This window comes from Malus domestica, chromosome 14, assembly GCF_042453785.1.
Source record: "Malus domestica chromosome 14, GDT2T_hap1".
In the NCBI taxonomy this organism is placed as follows: Eukaryota; Viridiplantae; Streptophyta; class Magnoliopsida; order Rosales; family Rosaceae; genus Malus; species Malus domestica.
The window spans coordinates 30,749,323-30,760,923 of NC_091674.1; the positions used below are offsets into that span (position 1 = coordinate 30,749,323).

The 11,601-nt window shown below is 35.0% G+C and overlaps 1 protein-coding gene across 1 annotated transcript; it reads right to left on the minus strand.

Annotated features, from left to right (window-relative positions):
- Positions 1 to 8,718: 8,718 nt before the first annotated feature.
- LOC103455630 (protein C2-DOMAIN ABA-RELATED 4-like) lies at positions 8,719 to 10,930 on the minus strand. The gene is made up of 4 exons (XM_008395205.4): positions 10,824 to 10,930; positions 10,141 to 10,365; positions 9,623 to 9,718; positions 8,719 to 9,244 (listed from the first exon to the last, which is right to left on the minus strand). The coding sequence occupies exons 2-4, from the start codon at positions 10,300 to 10,302 to the stop codon at positions 8,954 to 8,956; spliced, it is 549 nt and encodes a 182-aa protein (XP_008393427.1). The 5' UTR covers positions 10,303 to 10,365; positions 10,824 to 10,930; the 3' UTR covers positions 8,719 to 8,953.
- Between the last annotated feature and the right edge of the window lie 671 nt (positions 10,931 to 11,601).

Consider the following 11,601-nt stretch of genomic DNA (forward strand, 5'->3'; position numbering starts at 1 on the left):
GAAGGAGGGATGGTATTTGATTACATATATGTAGAATTTTTTATTGTAAGTTGGTGTTTGGCTCTATCTTGTATGGGTCTACTGGTTGCATAAAGTGGAGAAAAAGCATTTTGGCTAGAGGTGGCTGTGTCTTTAACTAGTTGTTTCTTTGTTTGGGTACCTTTTTAAGCTTTCAAAAGACCCTCTGCATCTTTCTTTTCCCTCTCTTATCAATGAACGATCAATAACATCTCCAGCAAACTAAGTCATTTTCGAGTAAAAAGTCGATCGATTTATTCATCTCACAGCATTTCTAGCATATATGTTAGCTAAACTTTTTTTAGTAAGAAACCAGTCAATTCTATAGCTTATGTTAACAGCATCTCTAGCAACTAGCTAAATTCTTTTTGAGCTAGGAATCAATCAATCTTTAGTTTAAGAGTATTTTCAACACACTAGCTAAACTCCCTTTTGAGCCAGGACTCAATCGATCTTTGACGATCAGGTCAAGAGTATCTCCAACAAACTAGCTAGCTAAACTCCCTTTTGAGCCAGATATCAAACTAACAATCAATCATTGGTATCATTGGTTCAAGTCAAGAGTATCACCAACAAACTAGCTAAACTCCCTTTTAAGCCAGATATCAAAATATCAATCGATCTTTGGCTCAAGTCAAGAGTATCCCAGCAAGCTAGTTAAACCCCTTTTTAAGTAAAAAAATAATCACTCTCAAACTACACTCAAAGCATCTCAATAAAATTAACTAACTAAACTTACTTCATAGTCATTTTTAACTGATTTCCCAAAACACTCCTTCCATAAACTAGCTATCAATGGACTCAAGATGATTCAAATTAGTAAAATAAAATTTAATGTTGAAAGTTAGTCCAATAAAACTTATTCAAATATCGATAATATTTAGTCCAATAAAACTTATTCAAATATCGATAATATTACCATGTGATTTAAATATCTGAAATAGGGTGTGATATCAAAATGGAATACCTCCATAGTTCGTTTCATTACTTTATTTGTTTATCTATTTTCTGTGGCTAAAAATATTAAAAAATTGCAATAAGTAATAGTGCATTCGAGTATAACGTTGGCATGTCCTAATATATTGCAGTCAAAAACTGATGAAATTATCTTCATGGGAAGAAGTGAGGATAATAGCCTTCATCACGTGGATCCTAAATTGTCCATTCCAAGCCGGAAAGATTTTTTTAGTGTACGAAACACAATCCGGCATACTGAATATTATAATGTAATTGATTAGAAACAAAAATTAAATAAATAAATTCAACCATTTGTATTATAACACTTGGTGTACCAGACCGTGTGTCAAAACCTAAACTCTAAAAATTTCTCCCTAAGCCATACGACGTACTTGGAACTTCCAAACGCTTGCATGTCAATATGTTAGGTGGGATTAGATGCCAATCACAACTTAGAGGAAGATAACAATCCTAGCTATGCCAAACGCCGTGCTGTTTCGATTTGGAGTTGTATATTTGTGTCCATGGAACAACATTATATATACACTCCATGCACTCTTGAGACTACGAAGATATTTCTTCCCAATAATTCTATTGTGGATCTATGATATTGCCACACTTAATAGTGGTTGGCTATAATTTGTATGTGATATTTGCCTATAAGTATGGTATACATGTCAGTTTTTTGGTAAACGAAGGAAGATCAAACAATACTTCCCTCTTCCCAGTAAGGAGGAAAGGTTTGCTTCCTTCTAACATGACATCATTTCATTGTATTACTGTCCTAATCATAATAGTTTATTCTATCTATCATCATCTAAAGATCATCTTTGGAAAAAAATTCACTCATTTGAAGACCGTTTACTCATTCATATGAATTAAAGAAATTGACAGTTCAACACAAGAATGCTACTTATTACCATAGTCTTCAATTCAAATTAATTTGTAAGAAATGATTTTTAGATTATGGTAAAAGAAATCAACCGTTTCAATATGTTTATTTTTTCTTGAAAGAAATGGTATGAGGACCCATTACTAGAAAGGAGAGGACACATTATTTTTCATTATTCAAATTCATTATTTTTAACACAAAAGATAAAAGGAATGAGAGAATTTAGTATAGGAATAATTGTTGTTTCATAGTTATGAACATTTTATATACATTTCTATATGAGTAATGTTAAGAAAATTAAAATTATAGATAAAATTTTTAAAATTAAAATATATAAAAATTATTAATTAACTATTTAATTTATAAATTTAATTTATAAATTTTATCTCGTTAACATTACCGTTTTCATTTATACTGGATCAAATCGCGAGCTGTGAAGATTAGTTGGAGAAATATTGTTGAGGTTATCAAAAGACGTGCTTTAATGCTTTTGGAATATACTGGCATTGAGTTTTACCATTCTGCTTTTTACGCCAAGATAAAAGTAGAAAAGTACTGTCTTTTTTTTATGATGGTAACCAAACGCTGCCTTATTCTTCTCTTAGAAAAGGAACAGAGAAAAATATTGAAGATACGCTTTAAAAAGTAAGATTTCGGTAAACTTTTTGACATCTCATATTTTTTACACATTATTTTATAAAGTTGTTATAGAAAATAATGTTAAACAATGAGATGATAGAGACTTTATGATAAAGGTAATACTAGGGAGATCAAATTTTTAAACCAAATTTTATAGACCAAATGATGTGGTTATTAATAATTGAAATATTAATAAAGCATCGATTAACGTGTTTATTTCTTATTGATGACACGATTTAAAATTTTAATTTTTCTAACATTAGCCATATGATAAATATCTTTTTGAAAAAGTCTCCCCAACGTTTCCCTAGAATAAAAGATCCATGCCGGACAGGTAGTATAGTAAAGTTTTGATGATACAGAGAACATCTTAATCCATGGGATAATATTATTTAAAATAATTCATTCTGCGAATACCTTTAAAGAAAACAGATTAATTTACGTGAAATACTGACATTCTAACATATGATTGGCTTTGAAATTTGAAATGAACGATTGGAAGATGAAATACAATTAATTAAATTAATTAATTAATTAACCCTTGAAGTGATGAAAACGCAGAAGCATGCTTCGAAGTTAATGATGAGGACCATGGGGGCTCGGGGTGCACAAAGGAATGAAAGCAAATGGGGGACAGAGATCGACGTGTTAATCTCACAACTCCCTTTGAAATCCAAAACTCCAAACACCAGGCCTTCACTGCACGCTCTGCAATGGAGGTTTTTGTTTTCTAAGAGCATGAAGCTCTTGGGACTTTCCACTTGCTATTATATTTATCATCAGTTTTAACTCTTTCTCCATGCGTCTGCTTTCGTCTCATCTCTCACAAGAAGCAACAACCCCCCATTTTTTCTTGAACTTGAATCACTTGGGATTTCTTAAACTAATTCATCGTTCTTCACTCCCAAAATTGCGTGCTCTATTCAATATCTTAACAATTGGTGATCAAGGATAAAGATTAGGCGTAAAGACCGAAACTAGCTTTCGACAAGCCTACAATTCAAATTTTTTTTGTAGATGATAGTCAAGTTTGAAGTCCCTATTGGTGGTTTAGGGTTTGCTTTTGTAAAAAAATAAGGATAAATGCTAAGGAGACTCTCTTAAAGTAAGAATCTCAATAGACTCTATGTCATCTCACAATTTAACATTAATTTATGTGCCAACATTATAGAATATTGTGCTAAAAATATGAGGTGGCAGAGAGTTCATGAAGAGTCTTACTTTTGAGAAATTATCCTTAACATTTTTCAAAAATAAAAGGGAGACGAAAGAATTAGTTTTTCTCCTCTGACTTATTGTTCTTGTTGTTATATTGAACTTAGTGTGTTTTTCGTTTTATAGACAGTTTCCATGTAATGTTAAAGTTTGTTCAATAAATTATTTCTGTTCATACAAAAAAAATGAAAGAATTGACCAAAATTGTATATTTCTGGACAATTTACAAGAGATCGAGTAATGTCTTTGGCTTCCTATGTAAATCTCATCTTGGTTCCAAATATTTTTGTGATCAAACCAAGAAATATTTGAGATTGGAAGTACACTCGGCGGTATAGGGACAAGAGAGTTTGCGAAAGATCATGCAGGTTTCTCTCCTTTTCAGTCATGCACCTTTTTTTCTTCTTTTCATCTTAGAAATAATTAGTCATGCACGGTTAACCTAATCTTTTTTCACAAGTTACATAGGAATTAGGTTAGTTGGTCATGATAGTGTGCTTCTTTGTTATTATTTTAAAGTTTGAATCCACTTTCTCATGGATAAAACTAGAATATCCCTTCATCAAAACATTTTTTTGGTAGTGGTATTCACACACCCAGTTTATATCTCACACACCCCTCTCAATTTTCAGTCGTCAAGTAATGGACAAAAATTAATAAGGGTGTGTAGAAGGTAAAAAGGATGTGTGAATATCACTTTTATTTTTATTTTTTACAAGAGTAAATCAAGGAATAATTAAGGAGACTGGTTAAGCATTTGCCATCCAAATGGTGAATGAAATAACGAGGTAACAATCATCAAAACTTGAATAATGAATAAATGTTAATGCAGATAACATAGTGATTAGTAAGCAGAAGGAGTGGTCTAATTAGGATGCCGCATGTTATTAGTTGGAAACTTGGGAAAGATGGCAGACAGAAGCACAAGCTTAAAGCCTTAATTAAGTGCATAAACAAATGTGATTACGTGCAATGGTTGAATGGAGTCCTCGTGAAAGTTTAAGAAAACCATTTTTGTGAGTGAAAGGCAATATTTAAGAGATAAAGTCACATAACAAAGCTCCTTTCGTGCAAGGCTGCAAAGCCAAAGAAGAAAATATTTAAAGAAATGTTGGTATGGATCCTTATCGATGGTGGACACTTCCATTTTACCAAAGAGAAAAAAGATGGTGGATACATTTCTAATTAAGCGGCTTTAATTTGTTGGAAATTGGGACATACATGTTATGTGGTTTCACATTAAACTTGTGGACGGAAAAAATTGACTTTGGCTTAAGCTTTTAGGGTACTTAGAGGGAGAAAAGGAAGATTAAGTTAGGAAAATGCATACGTCGATCATCATTACATAATTTTTTATAAATTTTAATGGATGAAAAAGCCTTAAAACACAGGCATGTGTTTCAAAAAAGTCTCTGAAAAAAATGGGCATTTGTCCTTCAATTAATTACAAAAAGAAAAGGGTATAGAAATTAGTTTTTTTTCAGTGATAGAATAATATATATGTTTGGTATATATATAAATAACGCCTCAAAATTAGGGAAAGCAGGCATATATCTCTATCTTTTGGACTAGTGGATAAATCAAATCAACTAACGCAGTGTTTTGCACTTTAATTGTTTGTCTATTAAGTGATCTTTTCTAGGCTAGGGTACATGGTTTACAACAATTGCTAGTGTCCAACCAATGTGTTCTAATTTGTAAAAGCTCGAAGGATTTTTACTGTTTGTCAGTGCTAGTCGATCTGGATCAAGTAGTTAATTTGGTCCTTCGAGCTTTTGGAGTGGATTGCTATTAATTAATCCTATCTCGTTGCTGCTCTTGCTATGGCGGTGGTCTCCTGCGCGGTTCCTCATGGCAAGTATTAGGGTTAGGGTTTGTGTTTATGTTGTTAGGTTCGACGGCCTTTCTGATAGTGCTTTATATGGTATCATGGTTAGTTATTAATAAAGCATTTCCTTTCCTTTTTCGACAAAGGATATGAAAAGATACGTCTGCAACTATATAGTTCATTGAATTTGCTGTGTGTAGCCTAATGGCTATAGAATATATGTGTGACATTAGGTGTTATAAGGTGGTGAAATGGATCAAGTTAGTTAGAAATAGGAGGGATTGTAATAAAGGGTAATGTTGTAATTCTAGCAGTAGTAAGCCTACTATAAAGAGGAACTAGTTAGGCATTTGGAGTGGTATCTTGTAATTCTCACTTACACAATATTGGAATCAGTTTTTCCTCTTCTTCCTTCTCTTTCTCTCTTTCTCTCTCTCGAACTGCCATGCATTCATCTCAGATATCTTCATATCTTCATTGCTTTCTCAGTGTTATGATCCAACTTCAAACCAACTTCGACACCTTCCAAACCTCATACTCAGTTACTTGCAGATGAAGGCAGTTTGTTGTTTGATCCAAGTCACTATAGGAGCATTGTTGGAGCTCTCCAATATCTTACGTTCACTAGACCCGATCTAGCACACTCTGTTAACATGGTATGTCAATATATGACTCAACCAACAGATGCTCACTATCACTTAGTCAAAAGAATACTCAAGTATGTCCAAGGGACTATCAATCATGGACTACACTACACAAAGAGCTCATATTTTCAAATTACTGCATATTCAGACTCTGATTGGGCAACAGATATCAATACCAGAAGATCTATATCGGGTTTTGTGGTATATCTGGGGTCCAATCCGATCTCACGGCAATCTAAGAAACAACCAACAGTTTCAAGAAACTCAACAGAAGCCAAGTACAAAGCATTAGCTCATTGTGCAGCAGATGTGTTCTGGATTCGATCTGTGCTCAAAGATACTCATCAAGTTTTATCAAAGCCACCTTCACTTCATTGTGACAATCTATCGGCCTTGGCCTTGAGTTCTAATCTTGTATTTCATTCAAAGATTAAGCATCTTGACACAGATTACCATTTTATTCGTGAGAAAGTGCAAAAGGGAGATATCAATGTGCATTATATTCCAACAGAAGATCAAGTCGCAGATGTCTTTACCAAAGGTCTACAGAATCTTGTGTTTATCAAGCATTGCAGACACCTTGGTTTGGGGCCGTCAACATCATTGCAGCAACCTAAGCATGGCAATGCGACGCTTGGTTTGAGAGGGGAGTAATGGCTATAGAATATATGTGTGACATTAGGTGTTATAAGGTGGTTATGCACTGGTTGTTATAAGGTGGTGAAATGGATCAAGTTAGTTAGAAATATGTGGGATTGTAGTAAAGGGTAATGTTGTAATTCTAGCAGTAGTAAGCCTACTATAAAGAGGAACTAGTTAGGCATTTGGAGTGGTATCTTGTAGTTCTCACTTATACAATATTGGAATCAGTTTTTCCTCTTCTTCCTTCTCTCTCTATCTCTCTCGAACTGCCATACATTCATCTCAGATATCTTCATATCTTCATTGCTTTCTCAGTGTTATGATAGCCATTGCTTGCTACGCATGCATGCATTTGCTACGCACGCATCTGCATGCATGCGATGAGCTCCATTTCTCCACGCTTAAAGCTTCAATGACGGTATAAAATATTTGTATAGCTGAGGACAATAAGCGTATCCAAATGAAGATGGAGACAGCTAGCTAGCGTTAGGTATAGGCTTATTCTGAATCTCTGATTGCTTCATCAAGTACGGAGGACGAATATATGACATACTTATTTTCCTGGGAGGCTGGGACGTCGTCTGTGGAGGATCCAAGTGTGGATCTACTTTATTCAGATTCTGTTCACCCTGCAACTGCAAACACAGTTACTTACAGGAGTTCAGATCCTCGCGGGATCATTTTTGTAAGGATTTCGAAAATTCGTGAATCGTGACCGTTATCATACATTGTACAGTCATAAATTATTTTAAATATTTTTATTTAAAAATAAATATAAACAGTACTTGATAAAAACTAACCGCACAATGTATGATGAACGGACACGATTCACGAATCCCCAAAATCTTCACCAAAAGAATCCGGAGAGGATCCTGTTGGTACTTACATAGTCGTCTATATATACACTCACTTGTATATAGCTAGGCAAAGAGGATGTACTTCAGGCAGGGGCCTGAAGGGAAAGATAAGTATTTGAAGCCAGCCCATCAAAGCGTTGGGTTGGACTTCAAGATCAAGTTTGGGCTTACGGTGGACCTTTTCATTTTTGCTTGACATCTTTGTTGAAAAAGCTGAAATTTTACTCATAATCAATGAACGAACAACGAGAGAAGTAACCTAACTCTAGCTATATAAGTCCATGCAAAGATTTCATTTATCAAATATCAATTTTACGTTATAGACGTTTATGGCTCCCCCTCTATGCCCGGCAATAATGATTCCTCTAGCATTATGATTTTATCTTCACCAAAATAATGATGTCGTACATCTAATTATTTTGTGGATTAATTGGATTTCACTTACTAAAATGAGACTGGTGAGGATGGAAATATTTCCTTTTACCCTGAGATTGATATGTCTGTTGACTTGGCAAAGTATGAAGTAAGGCAGAAGGAGGCACCGCTACTGTTTGGAAGGTCAGGGTCTTCTCATTTGGTTGGATCTGGCTTCCACTCCCTACTTGCTGATAAGGGGTGGCTGTGGGGGGTTTCCCTTGATATGTCATTGCCTCGGTGGAGATGGTTGTAAGCCTGTGCCATTACCTCAGAGGGCTCTAGTGTGTGCTCAGGATAGAAGTTTTGTATAAACACGTCACCATGCTATTAAGCATTTTAATTTAGGCTCTTCTTTTTATAAGGTTTATAATTCGACTCACATAAATAAATAATTTGTTAGATAATTATGACTGATCAATTATATAGCTTTAGACCAAATCCCCGACACCCCAATATCAATTGTATACAAAAAAGTTGAAATAGTAGATCGGTTGAAGTGTAATGATCTTACATATGTAATCGTTGTATGTCATATAAACGTACTCTTCTACGCTTTCTCGGAAGACATGAAGGGCTTGCAATTTGATATCATACCCAGCAAGATAGAGATGAAAGTTAAAAATTGTTCAACCCTAATTTAAGTACATACAATGTGAGTTTGTTTTTGTTATACATATAACGGGATTTTTCGGAGTATAGAATACTCCGGAGCACCATGAAAATTTAGCCTAGCAACAAACCATCCCAGCTTATGAAAAAACCATTCTGTTTAGAATCTTACAACCACAACAAACCAGCCCATATACTACGCAGGAACACGAATTAAGCATAGAAATTGAGGCACTCATAATCCCTTGGAACCAGGAAGGTCAATCCATTGCAACTGGACTTCGACCTCGCCGCATTCGACATTTCTCAATCTGAGGCACATGTCTTGCACCACCTTCCCATCCTTCCATTGGATGCAGCTCTCTTCAGCTAGGCAGTTTGCCCTATCTGGTTGTATTCTCGATACCGTAGTGCCGCTTGGGACGCCTTCCAAGTTCATCTTCAACGCCTCTAAATAAGGCGATATGCCGAATTCTGCATCTCCCATTTTGTCATCCTTGCTGAATGTGTCATGGTCAAACACAGTCTACAACCGCACACAAACAAACACCATCAACCAACTCACATATCTTTTGGTTTTGGAAAGCACCAAAATCCACTAAAAATCGAAAAATAAAGTGAAAATTCATCTAGACAGGAATGAATGGAAAATAGGAGAATCAAACATTAACCTATGAAGTAGAAGTGGTATCTGAAGCTAATCACGAATTGTCATGTAAGAAAGTTAAAACACATGGCAGTGCCTGATAAACTCAGGATACCGCCACCGTGACATCTAACACGTGTATGGAAGTTTCTCTCCTAAAGATGATAGCCGTTGGCATCAATCTTCTATCTGTTAGAAATTTAAAACGCTTATCACAACAGTTGGAAGGAAAAAGTAAAAAGTGCTTCTAGAGCTTACCAGCTTGATAGGTATACTGGGGTCTGTAATAGACAGAGTAAGATCTTCATTCCACTCTGGGTTAATATCCTTTTTAATTACACGAGTCTTCAGTTTCTGCATCAAAAAAAGGTTTAATCCTTGCACATAAATAAATATAAATAAATAAAGGAACATAATCCTTATTCAACAAAAGTAAAGCATTTGTGAAGCTGCAGCAAAAGCACAAATCAGATCAGATTGAGATTATTAAAAAGCTATGAAATTCTCAATCAAAATTGATGAATTTCATCACAAAAATGAAAAACCTGGATTACAAGCCAATTGCAACAATTACAAACGAAAAAAAAGGACTTTTTAAAAGGGTATTTTGATGATGCAAAATTAAAACACCCCACGAAAGAAATTAACAAAATTGATAAGAATTTATCAGAGAAATTCATAAAAAAATCAGATAAAAAAACAGAGCAAAACAGTAAAGTCAAAGTTGAAGAAATGGAGGAGGAGGAGGAGCAGGAGGAAGGGGAGGGGGGAATTACCTGCTTACCCATCTTGATGACGACGTAGGGATCGCTGCTACGGACGTCGCGGACGGCGAGATTAACACCGCGCTTGACGCGGATTCGGAGAAGACCTAGCAGATTCTCCATGAGTGACTTGCTACCGCCTTGCGCCGGTTTCTTTGGTGAGTCCGTCGACATGTGTTATGACCTCCCTTCCTCTTTTATACTAGCCACCAACAATCCTCGTTTATTCGTTATCACCTACCAATTTACCAACCCCATAAAAAAGTAATTATTATTTTTTTTAAAAATTAATACAAAATTGACCAAATGCAAATAACATGAACGGAAGCACATGACATTGTATTGTAGTGCAATGTTTATTAAAAAGAAAACAAATGAAAATGACATGATTGATTTTTTAGTGTAAGAATGTGATTTTTCGTTAAAGTAAACAGTACTAGAAACTTTTCGTTAAAGTTATCTTATTAAAACTATTGGTCAACCCATGTCTCCGACATACAAACATATGAAAGAACGGATGTCTGTATTATATCCGTTCATAATCAGGGCCAATACAAATGAAACAAAATACAAAGAAAGAAACCCTAATCGAAAATGAAATGACAATGTGTTGATAAACAACTGACGTGATCCGACAACAAATAAGAACAAAAATAATATGAAAAATGTAGGAAAAAAAGGGAATATGGCCCTACCAAGTTGGTACTATGAAGATGGAATAATCGTTTTCTTAATTTTTGTTTTGTTTTCTTGCTTCTGAGAAATTAGGTTGAATATTCTTTTGCCTCTGTTTTTGTGGGGGCAGGAAGAAGATGGGTAAAAGTAAATTGAAACGAGGTAAATTTTGGGACTCAAGGGGAAGAGATGGGTAGGTGACCGGGAGATCCGGTTGTCAGTTTCTGGATCAATGGATGGGATTTAATTATGGGTAAATTGTGGAGGTTGACTGGCAAAGATGTGAAGGCCGCAAATGACGCTTGTTTGGTCGGTCGCCGTGGTCGTCGTCGACCCTCGTGGTGTGGCGGCTTACTGGTCTCGGTCTCTCATCTTTAAAATTTTTGCAGGTACTGAAAACAGTAATATTATCATTTCACATACTATAATATAGTTGAATGAAAGATTAATATGTCTCAATTATATATAATTTGAGTTTAAAAGTCAACGACGGAGTCAAAATGAACATATTCAAGATATCTTATATCTATTTTCATTATGAGAAATTAAAGTAGGGAGTTACGCCAATCTCAGATATCATTTTGATCAAAAACCCAAAAAACTAGTACAATGTTTGAAAATTTATGTGATTTTTCTGTGGTTTCTGGTTAGTCAGGTTGTTGAAATGATCAAAATCTTGCACCCGAAATGGTATTGGTGTCTCATGCTCACTCCCAAGGTAAGGTTTTATGGTCATGGTGGAGACTGATAAATTACGATCTTTGTTTCTCTCTCTCTCTCCCTCCCTCCCTCCCTTTC